Here is a 23,846-nt window from a genome sequence, read left to right as displayed (position 1 = left end):
ACAACAAACCCCCTGCTTTTCCTGGGAAGGGTAATTATCCCTAAAAAAAAAAAAAAAAAGGGGAAAAAAATACGACATCTCATATTAAGCTAAAGTCTCATCAAGAAGAGAAAGAGTGCCTCATTACATGTAATTACCAGGGAATTAGAAACATCATTTAACTAAATGAGCGAATAATGCTCAGGATATTGAAGAAACTTGCCTGCACTTCTGCAGAGCACTCTAAGTCCCATTACAAAAATTGCACCTCTTTAATGGAATAATTTTAGGCCTTGTCTGCCTTGCTTTAAAAATAAAGAGCCTCAGAGAGGCAGAAAGAGGCTGAAACTACCATAAACAACTGTTGAAAAGAGCTGCAGAGTAGGAGCAGTCTCTACTGGATACCATGATTTAAAATGACTCATAATCTAACATAATCATGAAAATTAAACCTAAGGACTTGGGTGGGAGGATGGGCGAGAGGGAGGGAAACGAATTACCCTTTTTAATTGTACTTACTCAAGACTACAATGTATTTATAATTATACATTATAGATAATGGGTGAAAGATTCTAGGTTAAAGGTAAATCTTATATAGAGGGATGAAAGGCTGCTGCATTAGAAGCCAGCTCAAAAAAAAAAAAAAATTATACCTGCTGATAGATACTTACTGTCCTGCAATGCAATTTTTTTCTAATAGTAAAGAGTTATATGGGGAATTAGTAACAGCCATGATAATGCATTACATGCAAATGACATAAACCACAATCTCTATTTTAGGAATACCGTATCTGCCTGTAAAGGTGATTCTGATGCTGTAGTAACAAATAAAATCTGGAAAACGTTATTTGCCACCATTTTGACACAGAGGTTGATCCTGTGCCAAGAGAAACAGGGTTTTCGTAACTGATTTTAGCCAGAGGAATTGTCTCCAAGCTTTATATAGCAAGTCACTAAATTGAAAAGATCTCCCTTGAGTTCAAAAGGGTTTGGTCAGGGTTTGAATCCTGGTTCCACGTCACTCTGCAAGGAACTAAATAACTGAAGTGACATTATAACAAAGTCCCACCAAAATGTCTACAAGTTGATGCACAGGAAAAGCATCGCTTTTTTCTTTTTTGTAATAAAATGTCCTTAGAGACATGAAAAATGCAGATAAGTAAAACAAGAAATTAGGGGATACATCTAATACATCATCTGAAACATGTACGCTTCCTCTATTAACATCTTCATCCTTCATTTCCTTCTCTCCACAAAAAAAAACCCACCTCACTGTAGAGATTCTAGGCAAATAAGGATGGCTTTTTCTTTACTGTAAACAGTTCCACAGCAGAACAAGATGTTAGCATAACAAATACTGAAATAAGAGGAAGAAAAAGGAACTATAACCCCAAAGTGTTGAATCAGGACATCTCTGCTGGGTAAAGCAGGATATCAGAAAATTGATGATTTTTGCTGCTTCCAAGATCATAAACATTTCAGACTGCTCACATAGGCTTAGCTTGCAATCAGAACAGCAAAAAAACCTGTTTGTTTGGGAATTTTTTGTTTTAGTTTGAGAATTTGATGATGATTTAGAAGACAGTCCAGAAAACAGCTTGTGGAAACGTTAGGGCTTTATTCAATGTCTCAATACGTCTGCCACTTAGAAGCTATATTTGAATTATTTCTGATTGTAGGAATAGAGTCTTGATGAAACCATTAAACATTTAAACAAAAAATTCTCAGTGACACGGGGAGGGAGGGTGAACAGAATTATTTGGAAACCAGTGAAATTTCCAAAATGTGAAAGAAATAAGATAACCACTGACGACAAGAGAGAAGAAATCGGTTAATAAACAGTGTGGAAGGTCATTCAATGCTGAAACAAAAGCACAGGTGGGGCCACATGCCTTTGGAGTAGTGCAACTTGCAGGAAACTCCTGATGCTGGAAGAGGCACGTGATGAGATGCACTAAGCAGCATCCTTGTTCTCCCTTGCAGCTCAGCGGGCGTAAGCCCTGGTGCAAAGCTCCCGCATACTTGGGATGCGCGCCGTTATCTTCTGCCCCGAGAGGTGAAGTGATCACGCAGCGGTTTCTCTTTGGGTGAAAGTCATGAGGCGGCTTTTCAGGTGCATCCTGAAACAGCGGCACCTGAAATTTCAGTTGTTATGTAAACATCACAGAGAACAAAGCAATGGTGAACGTAGCCCTGAAGCACGTAAGGGGTGTTTGAAACGCCAGCGCTACGCTCACCGATGAGAATAAAAAGGGTGGGCTGTGTTCTTCTGAACCTGCATGACTGAACAGCAACGGGTGAATCCTGATGCTGCCACAGGCTCCGCAACCTCACCTACTGTTTATAGAAAAGCCAGGTTTTTATTTTGTATTTGGACACTTGCAAACAACTGCCAAAATAGCTTTCATCCTATGCTGGACTGAGCAAGATATTGTATATCGTGGATACTTCGGCAAAAGGCATTGTTCTTACAAAGTAATTGAAGAAGGGTACTGGAGAGTCTTAGCCTTAACTGATTTTTTTATTCCAGTTCCCTGAGGAAATGAGATTCATGCAATGAAATTGTCTGTGTCTGTCTGCCCGTCCCCTTCTCCTCTCATCCCCCTAATAACTTTGGAACTGATTGACCAATTACAACTGAGTTTGACAGGGGAAGGAGTCTCAAAGATATCAAATTCCTGTATCCCTCATGAAAGCAGGCAGCCAAGCAGAGGAGACAGCCTTTAATAATGTGCCCAGGAAGGAAAGGCCAGGAAATCTACCTGGGAAAAGTTTCCTCCTGATTGTGGAAGAGTTTACATCTAAACTTGATTTCTCATGTGTCTAAGAAGAAGCAACCACAAAATCCAACTATGCAGAAAATCAGACTTTGTTCTGCGACTCACTGAATTACTTGTTCACCATCTACATAAATTCCATTTTTGTATGGACAATCTCGAGACCAATACAAGAAGAAAGAAGACACAAGTGGAGATCAGGAAAGAAATATGACTTTGATTTGCATTTGCAGCCTCCATATTGATTTCCACCTCCATCAGAAAAAGCGTAATTCCAAAAATTTCTTTCCCCACCCCATCTTTAAAAATCTCACTTCTAAGCCCATTATCTGCCTAATTAAATTTTGGATGTATAAAACTGTTAGACCCATCTTTCGGGAGACTGTACGCTTTAATCGCAATTACATGCTGCATATTTCATGATATATATCTTTTGCGTATAATTAGGAATAAAAAATGTAATCCCAAAAAGATGTTTAATAATTTAAATCCCGAGGATTTGATTAAAAGCATTCGAGGATTGCAGATGACAGGGAAAGAACAGTGACTCCATTATAACCAAGGGAAAAATTCAAAGATTTAAGCACTTCTTTTATTTTTCAAACCAAGCACTATAATCTTAAAAACAAAGATTTTAAACAGGAACGGATAGAAACATTTCCCCAGATATATTCCTGCCATTTAATTTATGGTATAGGACCGAGGTTTTTGCAAAAAGGCCAGATGTTTCGTTTGAAAAGTTTGTCTACAAATATTTCTCACAATGTATCCCTCCAAAATCTCATTAGCAGAAATTAATGTACTCCGACAGAAACAGGGCATTTATCTTAGCACTCAGGCAGCATCACCTCCCAGCGATCGTGTGTTTGCAGGCCACTACATAAAGCCTTTGCGTGAAGAATCTAACAGTCTCAACATAAAAAAAATAGATGGAAGAGAAAAAGCCAAAGTCATGTTCTCAGAACATGTAATTTACAAATACAAGAGATATTTATACTATCTTATTACAGTCTGTGTCACCAGTTGACATCTTTTCATGATGCAGAGGACGGTACGGATTATCACTAGCAAGTAAAAAATTAAAACCAGTAACTTTACATATTAAAGCAAATATCAAAGAATAGGTTATGTGTCATCATGGGACTGGGAATAGGGAGGCCTCTCCCACTTACAAATATTCCACGTGTTTGCTTCCAGGGAAAATATACCTGCAGCTTCTCAACAGCTTTGTAGCAACAGACGAGCATCCTACAACGCACAAAGCTGCACATGTAGCACTGCAGCAACTGCAGCTATCGACTCCCCAGCAGAACATGACATGTCTGTGTGGGACAAGAAAACCGATTCATCAATAAGAGACATCAGAAACGGGGTGTGGAACATGCTACGTAAAAAAAAATATATAGATATATTCTTAACGTCTCCACTCTTTTGTCTGCTGCACAGGCTACAGCTGTGCAATTTTTTCTTTTTTGAGCTTTACAAAGCAGATTACAAATTCTCTACTTAACATTTCTTAATACTCTTTGATTTACAGGGCCCGAGTTATACATTTTTTCTGCCTAGATAATACTACGTAGAAACATGATGGCACATATTATTACATTTAAAAGCACCACCTCTAAAAATGCTTGCACTTTCATCCTGTTACATCTATCCTTCACTAAAGTAGTAAATAAAGTCAATCTTTGTATTCTGCTGGAATCTCATTATGCCACTTAGCAGTACAATATATCAACACAATAGTGTATGCTGTATCATGGTATAAGAAAAATTTGCATGTAAGAAGATTCATCTAAGGATCTTAACTCTCCTTTAACAATTTGGTCTCATTTACCTTTACGCAGAAGCATTGTTTGTTCGATGGACAAAAAAAATTACATCACAGGAATAAAAAAAGATTAACTCAAATAACTCCCCACAGCAAGTCTACAGCAGAGGCAAAAAATTAAACCAATTATGTGAGCTAGGAATCAAGAAATCCGTTCAAGTCCTGCCTTTACTCTATGACAAGGAAATTCGCTTCCTTATTCCATGCCTTTGTTGACATCTGTGGAATGAGAATATTTCTTCTCTCTCAACCTTTGGTTGTCTTATCTATTTAGGGAACGAATTCTCAGGCCAGAACCATTTCTTACAATGCATCTGTGCAGCACTAAGAATAAGGCAATTGTTGTCTTTGTTGCATTGTTGTCACTGCAAAACAGTGGAGATTTGCAGAAAACACAAGCAGGGAAAAGCAAACCTTGCCTAGTTTAATTTAATTATTAGGAACTCTTTGGCACAAGTGAATAAATTTTATTGCTTTGTTTTTACTTGATGCTACCTTGGCTCTGTTTTTGCCAAAGGAGAATATAGTGGGTTTCTGTAAGCGCGGAATTGATTAAAATACACAACTACATGCCACACTGGTACAAGAGTTGTTTAGTGCCAGCGGACAGTAAAGCTAGCTGCAAGCTTAAACCATAGTTATTGTAAGACTGGTGTTAACAAAGTATTTATATAGCCAATAAGAATCAGCTACTCTGCTTTATTAACCTTACAAAAAATCAGAGACGCCTACAAAATTAGTACATACATTGAATTTAAGTACTGTGGTCTTATTTAACAGGACAGTTCTGCTGAGCTTTCTCCCAGTGGAGCTCCCCAGCACATGCCAGCTCTGGCGCAGCAGGTCACACTGACAGGGTAAGCTGGTAAGCACAGACAGATTCAAAGCTGAAACGAGTTTGCCTGTTAATGGTGGTGTGGGCCATGGAGGAAAATAAAAGCCTAAGAATTTGAAAGTTTTAAATAAATAGGAATCCCTGCCTCAGTTACAAAGAATACTAGTTTGCTGTAACAGGAGCAATGCCAGGTGAATGCACGATCAGAGATAAATTTAGCAGCGTAACACACACGCGCAAGTGCGATCAGTACTAGCTGATCTTTCCTGCCCAAAGATGGAACCGGTTAAAGCCACACCACTCCTGGCAGATGCTTGTCTAACCTGTGCTTGAGAAATTCCACAGATGGAGACGCTACAGCTTCTCCAGGCAATTTATTCCTGGGCTTAACCATTCTTACACTTAGAAAGTTTTTCCTAATGTCTACACTAATCTCTGCTGTAATTTAAGCTCATTATGCCTCGTCCCAGTCCCAGTGGACATGGAGAACAGTTTATTCCCTTCCACTTTGCAGGTAATCACAGGAGACTGAAGACCTATTACATCCCCCGTGTTGTTATCATGCGTTAGCACATTCATATCTTTTCATGCTATAAGAAAATGTATGATATAGTCAAAAAGTGCCACACATATAGCCTTATGAAATAAGACGTATTTCACAGGAAGTGCCTTTAGCATGCCAGTCGTGAGAATATCTAGGCGGGTCCTATATTTGACTTTTCATTTCTAAATTCTAGGTATCTAAATGTATTACAAAGTATCAGTTAAATACTATTTTGAACAAAGAAGCCTGACACGTTTCAGAGCAAATATAACTTCTAGTCCTCCAGCAACGTGACATCAGTTGCATATTGACTAAAAAATTACTAGCCTTGTGGTTATGATTATACTAAACAACATAAAAGCAGCTAATGGTGTAATCACCAGAACAGATGTCTGCTAGTCAAAAGAAATAGGTTCTGCTCCAGACCACTAATACCGATCACTGATGGTGGATGTGTCATTTAGGCCAACATTTGCAAGAGTATCCAATAGTAGAAACGCCCAGCTTTTGGGCATCTATCTTAACCGATGCACCAGCTGAATTACAGCTGAACTTGGTGACTACGTAACTCCAACTACAGAAAATCCTTAATTTTCAAGGCAGTAAAAACTACTAGACACTTACAAAAGTGTGAGACAGTTAAGGAAGGTGGAGCTAGCAATACCTACACAGCTTTGTAAACATCATTCGCAAAGGCGTCACTTAAGCCTTTGTGTTTGGGGCTCAAGAGTTCAGCTTTGAGCTCAGAGCAGGAACTGGTTTTGCTTGGGAAAACACCACCTAAAGGACAATTTTTTTTAAATATATTTATTATAATAGCAGCAGCAGCACAAAACATCATGTCCGAGATGCAGCACAGCTCCAGACCTGTATGTGGTAACCATACATTGATTATCTTGAAGTACTGGCCAACAGAAAAAAGTACACTTACCAGCATGCTTTTGTAACATTCAGGGCACAGATGCCACTTGGCTTCTAATACCACAGTGTTATGAGGCTCTTGTGAGAGACAACCCATGGTATTTTTTTCCTGAAAGCAGTCAACAGTGATTGATGACTCTATTAGAATGACGGCTATGACTCCATGTTTTCTGTATGGCCCTCAACACCATCCAAAAAGCAATGACTTAAGGAGCTTTTTTAGATCTCAATTCCTCTGATCAAGAGTCAGTATATCCTCTTTGTTCGGCTGCTTGTTATATAGGTCAGAAAAGGCTTGTTTCATGATTTCTCCGGCTTATGAACCTCTGCCTTGACCTGCATTTCTAGAAGAGAGCTAATAAAAGGAAGATTAATCTTGTAAAAGAAATAGCTGTATTCCAACTGCACATATCTGTACCTAACGCAGAGACACAGCTGTAGCCCTGACCAACTAACATTTCTCTTCTCTGTTATGCCTGGTTGTCTCACTTATTTTCTACAGACTTTTGTTTCAAGCATTTACATAAAACACCAACACACCACAAGGAATTTTCCTACCATTTTTAAGCCAAAATGGAACTAGTAAGTCCAGTCCATTTCCTCCTACGTATCTTGGGCTACCTTTGCCGACTGAAGCATGCAGATACCAGTACATCAAACATTAACAGGTTTTTTCCCTGGATACTTACCAATGAAAAGTTGCACAGGTGGCATCTTTTCCAGGTTATATTATGTGCCTACTTTGTTAACCAAACTATTTGGAATTCCCCTAATTCTTTCTTTGTTTTCCCCCTACGTTCTCTAGCTCTTATTTCACTTTGTTCCCCACAGTTGTACCCTGTAACTCCCCACACTATCTTCTCTCCATTTCACATGTTCCTTTCTCCACATCATCACTAAGCACCTTTTCATTCAGCACAGCCTATTTCTGCCTTCACACGTTATTTATTTGATCCCATCCTCTCTTTAAGGTCTCTCTTCTCCACACGCAAGATCATCGTTGTGCTTTCAGGTAACCACAATTTATTTGTGGGTTCAATCCTGTGTTTTGTAACATCATACACTCTCAGCTGAGAGGAGATGGAGAAACAACAGATATTGCACGTTTGCTCTGCAAATACGTATGTATTTATACCTGCACACACACATTGTGGCATGGGAACCTGGAACACTTGACAGTGTTTTTTAACACAAAGTCTGCTGTTTCAGCCTACAGTTATCCCCCAAACTAGGGATTTTGCTTACTACCTCTTCTCTAGTCATTCTTGCAGAAACCTTTGGTTCCCCACGGTTAAGCCCCAGACTCTTACGTATCAATGCATTCCTTAAACAAACAAATATAAAAAAAACCAAACACCAAGGTGTCATCACATCCTAAAGTGACAGCAAACCTTCAACCTTTGCCCATCATCACCAATTAAAATTGGAAGAAATAGGGATGGTACATATCTATCAGATTAGAGGCTGGATGCTACTGAAGGCATTATTCATATTTAATTCAGGAAGATCTTTATTTTTTTCAAACCTATCAAAAACAGTTTATACTATCACAGAATCCATATCTAGCTCATGACAAACTATAAAATATTCCACATAACTCATTTACTATGCATACCTAGTAACAGCTCAAGCTTGTTAGCTTTCTGCACACACAGAGCCCAGCTTCCTCTCCATCACCACCTTCTTTGCAACGATCGGTTACTATTTCTGTTGTCAGCAAGTTTATTCTCTTAAAGGTAATAAAGTACTCCCACTGGCTATGCAGGCACTGATAACTCAGAAGAAAAAAAGTTGGAAGTAAAGTATGAATCCAATCACCACTCCAAAATACCCACACCTTAATCATCTTTGATAAGCCTCAAGGTTTTGTTCTGTCCCTCCTTACTGTTCACTATAAAGTGAATACTTAATGCTTAAGTACTTCCCAAACACCTGATACAAGCTACTATTAAGAGAGCAGTCTGACAGCCTGTTCTGCAGAGTTGGATGAGATAGCTTTTATTGGTGGTACTAATCAGAAAGCATTTAACTTTATTTCCACAATAATAACAGGAAAGTACAATATTGAATATAATCTTTTTTAGCAGAAGATGGATTTGCAGGTTAGGTTCTTGATCAGATCTACATTCGTGCTTAGAAAAAACAAACACACAGTGTTTAAGTTGTTTTTTCTAATACTACTATCCTAAGAAATTTTTAATTTGTCCAAGTTCAAGCATTTCCTCACACCCACCCCCTGCTCTAAAGAGGCTGATACAATATTTTATTACAGATTAGACTTCTTACCAGCTGACAATAAGGCAAGCAAGACACTCAGAGGAACAGCACATTTTCATGGGGTTTTGAGGCCAGAATGACATCTCCATTGTGGGGAGATTCCTCTTTTCTACAGTTCCACTTGTGTTACTCCATAAACCCTGGGCTACCAGGTCAGATCTGCAGACCTGGAACAGACCACTCAGCTGTAGGCTGAAACTCTACATTTGCTCCCCTCTACCCTCAATTCTTCCCAAGCATCATTAATTTTAAGCTTTTATGCAGTATGTGAAAGAAACTGAAGTACCATGTGTTCAAGTTCTTTCCTCCAGAAACAGTTAATGATTCTCCAATTAACGTTCAAGTCAGAGATAAACAAGCCCACCTAATACAACTTCAGGCTCTTGTAGCCCTGTGAAAACATTGCCTGGAGAGCCAACGTCCCCAGGTAACAAAGAAATTCCCGGTTCACCTCACTGGAAAAAGACAAAAGGTTCAGAAATTTTCCGTCAGGAAGATCTAGAACTCAAGAATTCTTGCAACTTAAAGGTTTGGTCTTAACGTTTGTTTCACAAACAGTAAAGGTTGTTACACAAAGTATTTGTTTTCAAAACACCTATGGATATTTATTGAACAATTATGAGACCACTGAAAGTTTTCATAATTATATACTACAAAATGTGCTAAGTTTTTATAAAGGTATATGCAAAGCTGCCTACAGGACTGAACTAATTTAGCTACAGACAACAGATAAAGAAAACAGTTTCACTAATATTATAAGCAGGCAAGTAATGACAAATTAAGACATACTACAATACACAAACAAGTATTTCTTAGTTAAAAACAACATCAGTACAAAGTTTGTTCTTCTCACTTCTACTGTTTTAGTTTAGACTTGTTAGGAGCAGGTGGGCACCTCTTGCAGAGAGGAAGTATCACCAGAAGTCTAAGTAGACCTGAAATAAATAAACTGTACTTCAGCAAGCAACATTTAGAGTAATCATAAGCAGGTAAAACATTCGACATTCTATAAAAGCAGAAACGTGTAGAAAGACCACTTTCACTTGTATCACGATACAATACATAATAATTTAGTGATCAAAAAGCTGATCTCGCCAAGTTTTCTTTATATAATACAGCACCATCTTGATGAATTTAAAAATGCATCATGCAGAAATGCTAAGTGATTTAAATTAATATGCAAAAAGATCACTATGAAACAACTATTAGTCTTCGGACCCAAGTAGCTTACTTTTAGAATAAACCAGAGATGACTCACACTACTGTAACATTAAAGTACACGCATCATTCTTAGTGCCCTAAGGTTGGCACAAGCAACTTGTAAATGTCAGAAAAGCATATAAACCTTGTTAATGTTTTCAGAAATTCATTTAAAGATAGAAACAGGTCCAAAAAGATGCCTGTCTAAATGCATTGCAATTACGTTACAATTATTTTCCAAATACACAGATATGCTCTGTCTTTTCTCAGCTCATTACTGACTCAAACAATTTGCTCTTCTGGGATCAATTGTTTGCTAATAAATAATTGTTTACAGTCACAAAATGATATTAAGGAGTATTCTTATTAGTTTTCCTTCTACAGCCTAATAAGATTCAAAACTAGCTGATTCCCAAGAGTCTAACCTTAACCTTGCTGTGTTTAACAGCCCAGGAAATGATGAACCATCTGTTTCAGAAAATAACGGAGGGCCAAGAGGAAATATTGTTTAATTGTAGATTAACCTCCTCATACGGCAGAATGAAGCATCTACAGAATTAGCAACCATAACTAGCAATGAACAAAAATAACTTAAAGCAGCTTTTACTATTACAAGACCAACAGCAGCAAGTATTCTTTTATCACCTTTTTTTTTTTTTTAAGCCCTCCCAAATGTATGTAACAAGTACAACCTAATTTTAAAAATAAATTTGAATCACCACCTTTGGATTTTTTAATTGAGGAAGCCCCAGAAATAAATACTGAAATAGTTCTGGTTTTATTTTTCCATGAGTATCAAAATTATTTTACAACAAACATCTGCAAGTGAGAGATAGTGCATTTACTCTTCTGTAACTTCCACCTCACATCTCCACAGTGATAAAATGGCTGCTCTGAAGCAATATACAAGTCACATAAGGGGGGAGGAGGGGGGAAGGTCTTGAGGTTTTAAACTCAAGAACTTTGATCACTTATGTGTGTCTATTTACATAGCCACTTAGATACTAAATAATGGAGACAACCAGATAAAGTGTAAGACAGTTTGAGTACTGGCAGAAAAAAAAAAAATAGCAATGACAAACCACAGGAATCTGAAAATAAAAACAACTGCTTCTGTGCTAGCATAATGAAGAGTAGTGCAGTTCTCCACTGTGACAGCAATTTTTCTATGTAACATTCATGCCAAAGCAAGCTTAACAGAAATCTTTTACCTCCATCAATCAGTTTGCCCCATTTTGACAGCAACAATGATAGAAAAGCGTGTCAGAGGGCTGCAGCGAACTCCAATACATGCTAACTGTGAAAGCTTTTCCTTGATTTTACACAACCTTCCTGGAAGAGTATCTAGATTCACTTCTGACTGTGACAGCTGTATGCATACTCAGCGCGTAAAGATTTCATTAATTAAAAGTTTTAAATATCCAAACACAGTAACATTTACTCAAATTATTCCTGAATTCTTCACTTAATTCTTGAAGCAATGAGGTAGCAGTAACTCCACCGCTTCATATAATAGCACCCATTCAAAAAGGATAAGAGTTTGACATTCTTCTCCTACTAAACAACTAGGCACAATTTTATCCATCAGACGTCTATCAACCTACGGATATTGAAAGCTTGGGTGAACAAGATAAAATCAAAACCAACCCTACTGTCAAGCTGCGCTATCTACTTGCATCAATAATGCTATTCATGAATTTAGGAAAATTAATAAATCTTGGGATGAATGCTCAGAAAGTCTCAAATACAGGTGAAGCATACTCACTTCGGTTTTGTTTCTGCATCTGTCACTTGGCGAATATAGATACCATCTTCAGGATGTTCAATGTCATCCATTTCATACATATATGAAGAAGCTATTGCAAGGGTAGTTCCATCATTGCTGAAGGCAAGTGATGCTATGCTTGTGGGATACCGATGGAACTGACACAGCCGCTTTTTATTAAATGGATCCCAAATATTTACAAATCCATCAGAACCTCCTGAAAATTAATTTTTAAAAACAGTTTGTAAATTATAATTGGGAGAACGGTAAGACTGAAAAGATACAGCAAAGGAAAAAAGAAAAGGAAGAGAGAAAATTACCTGGAATTACTTTGTCAGTAAAAACACAGGGTTATACAGAGTTGCATAATTCAGTAAAGAGCACATTGAGTATTTCCCAAAATCCCTGTTAAAGCTATTAACGCTCACTGCATCAAAGAATTTAAAAACCCTGCTCCTTGCAAGAAATATGATTTAAATGCTTAAAAAGTAAGGGCACATGAAGTAAAAGCTGACCTGTTTAAATCAAGAGTAAAGGAATTGATGCAAGTGTTGCAAAAGATTATCTACTCTACCTGTAGCAAACGTGTTGTGGACATTGTGGAAAGAAATAGCATTAACTGGATAAATCTGCTCAATGTTGTTTTCCTTCAAACGGTGACACTTGAATGCGTATTTCTTCTTCTGGATTTCTGGACTTGGATCCAAATATTCCACTGCAACACGACCTTCAATAGAACTTAAAACATAACCCTGCCAAAAAAATTTTGAGATACGCATTTTAGAAGTTTACAACTGGAAAAGAGATTGGAATACAATTGATCTTGTATCCCTCTAAATTCAAATAAATGAAATGTAAACAGTCTTAAGTTGTGTACAACCAGAAATTGTTTGTTACCACAGATCCATGGCATCATCAATAAAATCTGCTCCTAAGAAAGAAGTAATGAGAATATCTCAGAAAGCTTTTCTCTGCATTGCACCATAGTTTTAAGCTGAAAGTGAGACTTTTAATTACACCCGCAGGTCCAAACACAAGTTGATTTGGGGAAAAAGAAGTGTTAAGAGTGTTAAGAACCCCTTGTATTCACCCACCTATCCCCCAGGGCCTCAATATCTGAAATATTAGAGATACTCATGGGACTATTTAGTTTCAGAATTACATTAAAATTAGTTCAGAGCTTTATACTACCAACTAAACACTCAAGTTGAAATAGTCTTTTCAGTGAAACTTGATTATAAGTGGCGTCCACTTATCCAGTTAATTACAGTCCTGACTTAGAGCAACCCGAGATGCTTTCATTATAACTTCTGAGTTGAGCCCATAATAGATCTCCAGAAGTGGGACTGTAACAATATCTAGCTACAGCAACGTTCTTTAAAATCCTTAAGACAATACAATCTGGAAGATCAGCTTGTTTTACTATAACTAGAACTTAAAACAGACAAAGCATTCATGCCAGTTCAAGACCAAGTAACTAGGTCTCGCAATTCCTGTACTATCACTATGTACACAGAAAAATTCCCTTCCAAATTAGTTTGTCAGAAAAAGCTAATCATCTTGCTTTACTTCAGAAAGAGAAATACCACAAATACGCTATGTTAACCTACACGGAACAGCTGTATGATCACCTAAATTGTGCAGTTCCCCCTAGATAATAGATCATGGGTTCTTGAGTGCACGACACAGACTCAGACTTAAAAAAAAAAGACAGAAAAATATATAAACAACATTCATACAGTTTTAATCCTGCCCCTGTTCACAGCCTATTGAAGAACCTAGGGCTACAATGCATAAAGGCTGCTGAGCAACCACCAATTCTGTCTTCCTCTCTTCTACCGCAACTTTGTGGGGTCCCTTTTTTGTTTTGTTTTTTTTTTTTTTTAATTACATGCCAGCATTGTGATGCATTAAATATGCTATTTTTAAAAAAAGGAGACAAAATTGCCAAAAAAAATGAAAACACAATATACTGTTAAGTCAGTGACAAACATTCCTAAGATGCACTATCAAAAAGAGTTAACCTGCAACAAGAAGCCTCAACACCATTTTTTCCCCCTCCCACAGTTTGATTATGAAACTTTGAAGACCAGAAATTTTTTAAAATGAAAGATGCAGAAAATTTGAAAAATAAACCACCATTATTCCTAAAGAATACTCAGCAGAAGTGTAATGACTGACATGGTTCCCATACCTGTTTATTCGGAAACGCTCTGATACAGCGGGTCTGGTACTTCAGACTTGATTCTCTTCGCTGCTGAACATAACCCATGTTCCGCAAATCCCACACCAGCACTCTCCGGCCTGCTGTCCCCACAATCAGTCTATCTCCAGACACAGAAAGTGTGTAGACCTTTTAAAAAAAAATATATATATACGATATTTAACACTTACTAGCCTGGATATCCATTGTTCTTTGTACAAAATAAAATGTCAGCAATATGCAATAACAGAACAGGTGCCATCTACAACAAAGTCTATAGCTATAGAATTCCCTTTAGCTTTCATTTATAACTCAAGTTTGGGACAAACAGCAGTGGTGTGCAGCTGGTTAGTGATAAGACACTGATGTAGCATTTCAAAAGCTCACCCTTAATTCTGTACCCTAGCACACAGCTGAAAGAGTCAAGCCCACCGCAGTCTCATACTACATATAACTAATTTAGTAAAAACAAAAACCAAATTTAATATGCATTTGCTCTTGTGCAATTTTACATTTCAAGCACATTTGTTCAGTTACCAGTTTCCAGATCTCAGCGATATCCAAATAACCTTCCACACGTGAGATTTCTTCCTTTTGCTGGTGTTACCAACATTCTAAATGCTACACATGTACAGAGGTATTTCTGTATCTTTCAAAAGGGAAATCAGTATTATTCGAGTTTTCCTCAAAAATTATTTCAAGCATTAAATTTATTGGGTATTTCAAAGCAAGAGGCAAACAGATACAAAGTTACAGGGTGGGAAAAAGGGCATGGACATTGGAATTCATCTTTGCTTGGTATGCACAGCTTGCACTCCCCACTATCAATTCATGATCCTGCAGTTTAGTTTTACAATACCACATAAAACGTTTTTCTTCTCAGTTTTCCTCCATCTGCTAATCACGTGTTTTTCTTTTTAAACAGAATACTTCAAGCTGACATTCATGTTAATAAAGGGAAACAGGTTGCCAAGAAATCATTAAAAAAAACACAGTACTTTGTATACTTTAATAAAACTAAGTGAAATTGAAGGAAGCAATATGCTTGACATCATTAAAAAAGACTATGGCTTGGAATTTCAACTCTACTCCAAAAATTGGCTCAGAAGTTCTAATTTTTGTTTATCAAATTTCTTATGAAAACATTCAACATATAAATCGTTCTGTTTCCAGCTATTACTTGGGATGCAGTTAATCTGGAAATAGGTTAAGAAAAAGAAAAAGGTTCAGTCAAAAACTCTGTGCTAGCAAGTGAATTGCAAGCTGTTGATACACAAGCAAGACAGAATCCGGCTACCTGTAGCTGTCCTGTCACTGAGCTGCTAACAAGAGCTAACTACAAGAATGAGCTTTTTCAAAAGTGATCTAATGCAGCTAAATACATAGGAATCAGATATTGTATATACCTCTGATCAAGAATTGAAAGCGTAAGAGATCTGGTATCCTGCCAGAAGGCTTCAATTTACTTTTGGCATGTCCTTGTACTATTTCATTCAAGCACCTAGTTTCACTTTCTGGTTCTCTGATAAAGCCCAATAACATTACCTGGTTCTGGTAAGACTGCACTGAAATACCAGACAAAACAACTTTTCTCTCCATTTGCTATAAACATTTCCAGAGAAACTATGTTTTCAAAAAGTTAATTTCTAATAAAAAAACTAAGCAGACAGATGTGTATGTGAGTTAGTGTATGTGTGTGTATACATATAAAAAACTTCCTTTAACCAATCCACATTCATTCAGCATGCATTCTTGTTCTAAAATGCGATTATTGAACGTCCCTCTTAAGACTGAGGTCTTAAGATGGGGAATGTCTTAAATGTTCATACAGGAGTTGCCTGAAACCCCTGATGATCCCAATTGCCCAATCTGACTTGCATATAAAAAGGGCAAGAAAACTTTGAACCAACAGTAGTTACACACTTTAACAAGACAGTTTTTCAAATCTGCCTTCGTTATTGATGTAAAAATTGATCCAAAAATATTAATAAACATTTTATATTATGTGTTTGTATACATGTATGGAAACAAAGGCATGAAGAACATTAAATATCTTAAACCTTCTTTACAAACTGATGTCACACCTGTATAGTAAGTATTCTTTCTACACCACACAATCATAAATCAAATGAAACCATTGTCATGCAGTTGAGTAGGTATACACATTTATCAAAGGCAGTATTAAAAAAAAAAATGACATAATGAACCTTGCTGAACCAATAAGCAGCTTGATTCACTGTAGCTGTCCATTATATGATATTCTGTCAGCAATTTATCACAGTTCTTTACATGCTACATACAACTATAAATCAAAACTAGAAATAATGCAATTACTTTATTCTGAACAAAGGTCTTGCCAGAAGTAGATTCAGCTATGTTGTAACAAAATAGCTATTTAGATGCAATAGGGAATGTAATGATGGCTCATAATTATGACTTGACACAATACGATGTGACATAGCTAAATGAAATTTTAAAAAGGTATAGGCAAAAAAAAAAAAAAATCATGTGTAAAATTATCCAGTAACCCAGTCTGTGTTTAGGAGTCTATAAAAAAAAACAAAACCAGAAATTACTACTCTATAATTCTTTCAATGACACCATTGTAAGCAGTGTAAAGATTAACACGCCATATAACCATTAGAGAAAGCTTAAGACATTATATTTTACCTTATTTTTCTTGGTCTCCCATTAGCACAGAGGATTTTCATATTAGGAGAATGTCTGAATTTACTAGGCATTAGTACAATGACAGGTAAATTACAGTACAAGCAATTCTGTTCGATCTTTTAATACAAGTGAAAAAACAAAATATTATTTCAGGCAACGTAAATGACCTCCTACTATACCTCTACACACATTTTGAAATAATCAGACCTTATGACTGCCGGGATCTGATATATCTAAAAGTCTTAACGTTTAAAGAAAATTATAGTGCATATTACAATTAAGCCAAGGATTATTAACGATTGTGTGTGCATTTCACATGCTGTTTTCGTTAGGTTTTCCTTCCTCAAGTTTGCTTTCAATTATAAGAATTTGGTCCACCACAAGCAATGAGAATTAAGTTATGCTCTCCTATTGATGAAAGCTCATAGCCTTAACCTAAAAATTGCAATATACTCTGAATATCAATATTTTTAAATGCAATATTTTCACAGCTTAAAAACCATTAAACATAACTTTTCAAATTCAATTCCGTTTATTATTTAACATATCACCTGGAATACAGCATGCAGTACATACCTTTTCAGGTTGAGAGAAGGTTCCTGCATTACAAGGAGTTCTGGGATCCCACAGTTTAACTGTTTGGTCCCAGCTTCCAGTCACCATGACATTCACTTCTGGGCAATACTCAACACACCTGATAGGAGCATCATGGGCACCAACAAGGTTTTCTGTAAGAAAATGCAATATATTGCAACTTTGCTGGCTTTACAAACAGTCAGAATGTGTTGAATAAAGAATAAAAAAAGGACACACTACTGCAGTACGAACACACGATTTTCTGACATTCCCACAGGTGTATTGATATGCTAGCAGTCCCTTTAGGGATAGTTCAGTCTTCAGAAGTGTAACTTTTGCAAAGATCAGGATTGTTAAATTTAAACTTATGTCTCCTGAGATTATGAAGAAGTTAAGAATTTTAGGCAGCCAGAGAGAAGACCTTCAGAGGTATAAAGAAGTGTTCAGTATGAAATGGTATCACCACCTTTGACACAGACACCAATACAGAGAGTGACTTAACCTTGTATATATTAGCATTAAGACAAAAGACAGACATTAATATTACATATTAATAAAAATATTACTATAAGCACTTCTAGAAAGTCATCTATAACAGAATTATTTGACCTTTTTCACTAGATTACTGCACACACAAGTTTGTCGAGCCCTGGCTATTGGCTGGTTCTGGCGATGACATTTGTCTCAGGCTGAGATTTGCTTTTCTCTTTAACACGCATACAAACACACACAAAAAAAGTTAAGACAAACTAGCTCCATATTTTGCACTAACGAGGCACTGGAACTGTTACTGTCAAGCAATGTTTTGTTAGAAAAAACTGTAGTAAAAGGCCATGATGAGACAAAGCAAAAGCTTTATATACATTCTGCCATAGATGTGAAAGATCATTCTAAATACATCTAAACCACAAACCTTTGAAAAATAACATGCTTGGTTTGAGTTCAGCTTAGCCAGTTCCCCCTAACTGAGACACAGCAGCCTACGGCAGAGCAGGACTATCACCAGAAATCCAGTTCGAGGCATCCTACAACAAGCATCTACCAAACTTTCTGGAAAACTGTCAAACACTTCCATGCTTTTAGGTCGTACTTATTAGGGCCTCTAGTTATCCTGCTGGATAAAGGTACATAAGATGTGAACCTTAAATCATCACTGTGACAAGTATATAGCTATTTCCTTTCCTTCCATTTTCACCTTAAAATAAGTAAATTAAAAAAAAATACACATGTAAAATACGTCCATGAATATTCATCACAGGAAAAGTTTAAACTCTCAGTTTGGCAGCAACAGATTCGGCCCTTCTGTTAAAGGTGTTATAGCACACTCTTCAATTACACAGTAAGAAATACTGCCTTTTTCAGTGTCTCGGTGATGAGAAAGGGCTGCATAGCAAAGGAGAATGCTGAGCACTAACACCGACAACTTAAATCAATAAAGGCTACTACTTAAAGCAAATATCCCCCATCTACAAAACTTGAAACATATTTCACTCACGTAAGCACATGCATCTGAAGCTTAGACCAGGTGTTGAGACCACTTACAGAATTCAATCTGCTCACCTTGGTCCGTGTTTAAATCGTGCATTTTCAATTGCTGATCTAATCCTCCACTCCAGGCATGGGTAGGATCCTATAAAGCAAAAAATTTCACCTTATGACATGCATTAAGTTTCCCTGGCTGCTCTACATTTAATCTCCCAGGCTCATAACACAGCACCTGCTTTCAAGAGTTTTGGGAAGATGGGAATTAAGACAAGGGTTAAGTTCCAGCCCAGATCTAAACAGGCAGATGACAGAAGCTTTGCAAAATGTTTAAGTAAAGCGCTTTGAGCTATATGGTTATTTTTTTTATTTACAAGTAAAACTACAAAGAAACAAAAGCAGTTAGAGGCTGTATCAAATAATTTCTATTTCTGTAACAGCAAAATACATAACACTTATCTTTAAATGGCAATCAACCTAAGCCAGTTCCACCTAATTGAAGTTTATTCTTTCTAAAACTAACTTAGAAACTAGAAACCATTTGAGAGCCTGTGTGCTGCTCCACAGTACGATACTAGCTACGTGACAAAATGTTCAGTGAAAGAGGCACAAGCAGAATTAAAAATTTAAACTGATCCTTAAAACATCCAGTTACACATCAAGATCAAGTCACTGGAGAACATGCCAGAATACAATGCAAAAAAAGACGCTAGTTGAAACTTTCCATCAAAAAAAAAAAAAAAGGGCAAAACAAAAAAGTGGCACCAATAAATTTAAACCAGTCATATTTCAAATCCAGTGCATTAAAAATACAGAAATCAAGTGTCTGGTAAATGGCTCACTTGGAACAATGCCATGTTTCCAAAACAGCACAGTATGAGAAGGTTAAAAAGAAAAGAATAATTGGCTATGGGCATTTACTGTGAATAATGATTTCTGGCTATATACTACCAGTATGACTCTTTGCAAGAAACACGCACACAACTTACCATGCCTTAGCAGAAACAGCACAAACCAGCTCAAATTACTTTTGCCTATCACTTCTACCAGAAACAAATTACTTGTGTGCCTGCACCCTTCACAGGAAATACCTATATTTAGGACTAAAACGACGTTCATTAAAAGAAGAATAATTGGCAGAAGCAAGCTATTTTTTTTAAACCTAGATTTCAGATAGGATTTCACTATCCCTTTAATTTCAGGGACTGACAATTTCTCATTTACCTTAGGCACTGTATGTCGATAAAATAATAATTTTAAAAAAAAAAAAAAAACAAACTTCACACACTTACGTAAAAAGCGCAGTCAAGGACAGCTCCTGAATGTTGGTATTTGAGTCTCATGGTGTTGGCAGGAACATCATAGAGCCGAACAGTTGTGTCCCAGGATGAAACAAGCAGAAACTGAGATGTATTTGGACTAAACTTTACTGATGAAATACCATCGTCTGGAGTTTGATTTAGTTTGAACTCGTTTGATCCCGTCATCTGAAAACAAGACAATAACACACAGATACCATTTTAGTAATAACAAGAACATAAGCCTAGCAAGTTAGTTAGCTGACTGATCCATCTTAAAGGTAACTTAAAGTAGACCTGAAAAGTTTACTAGCTTTTACACAGGAAAAAATTCAGAACACCCAGATTTCTGACAAACTCTCTAAAATTCAAGATGCTGATCACTGTCCAAGACCTCAATCAATTCCTCCCCCTATAGAGAGCTTTTAAATCTAAGCATCAAATATAACATGGAATAAACAGTAAAAAAGTTTATTTTTATTATTATCTATAAGCTTAGATATTGTTACTTACAAATTTATTTTTCCCCCACTCTACTGTGTATGTATGTGGCTGTATTTTTCAAAGTAAATATTTATAAATTACTGTGAGCATCAGGAAGTTACTTTAAAAAACACAAGCAGGCAGAAGGGAATCTGATTTTGAGAAGTCCAACAAAAAGTACTGATTTGTTCCCGATTTGATATGACTGTCATATACTTCCAAGAATTGCAACTGGATCATCTTTTAAATAGTTCTGGGCTCTCTGCAACTTTCCAATCCTTAAGCTTCCAAAAGTGCTACAAAATATTTCCAATGAAACAGCTTTAAGATTATTTTTTCCTCTTAGAGTCTAAAGAAGGTCAGATCAGAAAAGAAAGTTATGCTTTGTGGGCTACTGAAAGGTAGAGCAAGCATATAAATGTGATGCGATAGAAAAAAAAAAAACAATTCAATGACAAATCAATGACTCTGAAGGTAACTGCAGCACTCGCTTCATAGGACTAGTTGTATGTACAAAAATTCAAAGGAGAGCAGGGGCTATCAACAGCAAATTTCAACTGGGAAAGCAGTGCAGAACTTACAAACACTCTGAAAGAAGAAACCGTTCATTATATGCACACCAACAAAATCACCCAAACTTTTTTTAAGGCTTCAGAAAGCACATTTCCCTTATGCTGAAAGGACAGAGAAGTAAATTAGCTCAGATTCTCGATAACACTATCACTCCTGAATTTGTACATACAACTGCAGAGGTAAGATTAGACCTCTGAGAATAAATCACGACAGAATGAGCATATGAACTAGGACAAAGTTCAAATCTAGTGCACAATTATTCTAGTTCAGCACTTGCCAGTAACTGAACAATCATCAAGTTGTATAATAATGTGAGCGCTACACATTCTTACACTGGAAAAGTTTCCTAAGTGGGAGCTTTGGTAGGTGTTCTGCAAGACATCCTTCAACAAAACAAAATAAACAACAACAACAAAAAAAAAAAAAAAAGACACCAACAACACACAAAGCGCTATTTCTGTTATTTCAACATGAAGTGAGAAAAAGAACTTTTCAGAATTGGAAATGAAAAACTTCTTTCTTAACCCCTTTTTTCAGCTCTGCTTTGGGAATACTCGGGCAAAAGAGAGATAGGCTTGAGAATTTGCCACACATATTTCTATATGAATACTATATAGAATTTGGCAGCACCTTCATCACACTTTCAACAGTGAAATGTACCTCAGTGAGCATTTCAGATGGATGAATAAAGACACAAAATCTAAAGGAATTCAGAACAACTAGGAGAATTAGACTGGACGTGCTAATTGCCTTGTCTACTTGCAGCAGAAGACTCAACAAGCATGAGGATTTGAGGCACCCGGTACAACAGTTACTAACCAGCCCAAAAGCAATCAGCAAGCAGCACTCCAGGAAGCAAAGTTACTAACACCAGAAACCTGGAGGGACTGCAGAATTTAAATATATCCTGCCTTTTACATATATTACCAAAAAAAAAAAAAAATATTTTTTTTTTAAAGTCACACAAAGAGCTCTGCACATTTTCACAAATGCAACTGCTTCACAACCGGGATTGCCAGACAACAGTAACTGCCACGCCCGCCTGAAACGACAAAGTCCTGATAAAATGTTCAAGCACCACAAGACAGAACTCATAAAGATGACATTATAGCGAAGATGCACACTGCAGAAACTGCGATGCTGACTAAACCACAGGGTGCACTTTTGCAATCCCATCATTCCAAAAGCTCATTTTACCGAGCAGACAAGAGACCAGCGCTTTTATAGCTCCTCTTAAGGCAGCGCACTCTATCATTTAGCTGCACGGTAAGCGTTACTCTAACAAAGCAGGCCGCATTGTTGAAAGCGACAGGACGGCCAGCCTGCACCTTCATTAAGAAGACATGGAAAGTACCGTTTTCATATTGCACGAGTTCCTCTCGCTGCTCCACGCAACGCCACGGAAAAGCTCTTTTCTTCCTGCAGCTGCAGCAGCGGATCACGGAAGCGCTGAGGCGTCACGGCCGCTCTCACAGCCCGGTCCCGGGGAAACACGCGTCGGGATGCGGGAGATGCTGCCGGCTGCGGCGGGAAGGGAAGAGAGTGAGAGAAGGGCCCGGGAACCGAGGGAGGGCCGAGGCTAGCGGCGGAGAGGCTGCGGCCTCGCCGGGGAACGGACCACGGGGAGACGGGGCGCCCCGGGAAGGGCGGGAGAGGCCGTCCCCAGGCCGAGGCGCCCGCTCCGCCTCAGCGCTGCCCGGCGACGGAGGCCCGGCCGTACCACGCAGGTCTCCGCACCCACCCACCCCCCCCGATCCGGATCCGGATCCGGATCCGGTCCCGGTCCCGGTTCCCGGTCGGGCAGGCCGGTCTCACCTCAGCGTTCCGCCCGGGCCCCGCGCCTCACGGCCCGCCCGCCCGCCCGCCAACCGCCGCGCACGCGCACCCTCCTCCCCCTCCACCCACCACAACCGCACCGCGCCGCAACGCCATTGGCCGGTTCGAAAGGGAGGAACGAGACGTCCCGGCGTGCCCCGCGCTCCCGCAGCTCCCGGCCTGCCCCGCCGCGGGGCATGCTGGGACCCGTAGTCCGCCGGTCCCGGCGAGGAGGCGGCGGCGGCGGCGGCGGGGGGGTCGGTCGGTCGGTCGGTCGGCCGCCTTTTCCCCGTCGCTCCCGTTATCACCAGCGGCTGCTAACGGGGGTTCCTGGGAGGCGGCAGCACCGGCGTTGCGGTGTCCCGGGAGGGGCTACAGCGGCCTCACCCCCGCCCCGGCCCCGGGCTGCCCGGGGCCGCGGTGGGGGTGAGCGCCCTCCGGTTCCCCCCACCACCACCACGGGAGACGGCGGCGGGGCCGGGCCCCGGCGGGTCCCAACCAGGCCACGGCGCCAGACCGGTGCGGCGGGGTTAGGGACAGCTGCTTGCTGGGCTTTAACGACCTTAACGGGCAAACCCGAAATACGAATTATTCCCCCTAAAAAAAGAGCCCAAAAG

The 23,846-nt window shown here is 38.6% G+C and overlaps 1 protein-coding gene across 3 annotated transcripts; it reads right to left on the bottom strand.

Moving 5' to 3' along the window:
* Window positions 1–1,418: 1,418 nt before the first annotated feature.
* BUB3 (BUB3 mitotic checkpoint protein) lies at window positions 1,419–23,276 on the bottom strand. Of its 3 annotated transcripts, XR_007507355.1 has the most exons (11): window positions 23,230–23,276; window positions 22,769–22,935; window positions 20,353–20,547; window positions 19,139–19,208; window positions 17,579–17,730; window positions 14,324–14,482; window positions 12,704–12,881; window positions 12,130–12,346; window positions 8,503–10,099; window positions 6,898–7,242; window positions 1,419–4,078 (listed from the first exon to the last, which is right to left on the bottom strand). XR_007507355.1 is itself a non-coding variant. In XM_049811221.1 (9 exons), exons 2-9 carry the CDS (start codon window positions 22,775–22,777, stop codon window positions 10,090–10,092), a joined length of 990 nt encoding a protein of 329 aa, XP_049667178.1. In that variant the 5' UTR covers window positions 22,778–22,935; window positions 23,230–23,276; the 3' UTR covers window positions 7,278–10,089. The 3 variants fall into 3 exon arrangements, 2 of the variants coding, with proteins under 2 accessions (XP_049667178.1, XP_049667179.1); XM_049811221.1 differs by lacking the exons at window positions 1,419–4,078; window positions 6,898–7,242 and having other exon boundaries at window positions 7,278–10,099; XM_049811222.1 differs by lacking the exons at window positions 1,419–4,078; window positions 6,898–7,242; window positions 8,503–10,099 and having other exon boundaries at window positions 12,126–12,346.
* Between the last annotated feature and the right edge of the window lie 570 nt (window positions 23,277–23,846).

Source organism: Accipiter gentilis, chromosome 9, assembly GCF_929443795.1.
Source record: "Accipiter gentilis chromosome 9, bAccGen1.1, whole genome shotgun sequence".
Lineage (NCBI taxonomy): Eukaryota > Metazoa > Chordata > Aves > Accipitriformes > Accipitridae > Astur > Astur gentilis.
Note: the sequence above shows the minus strand (reverse complement) of the source record. Positions and strands in the feature narration are given on the sequence as shown.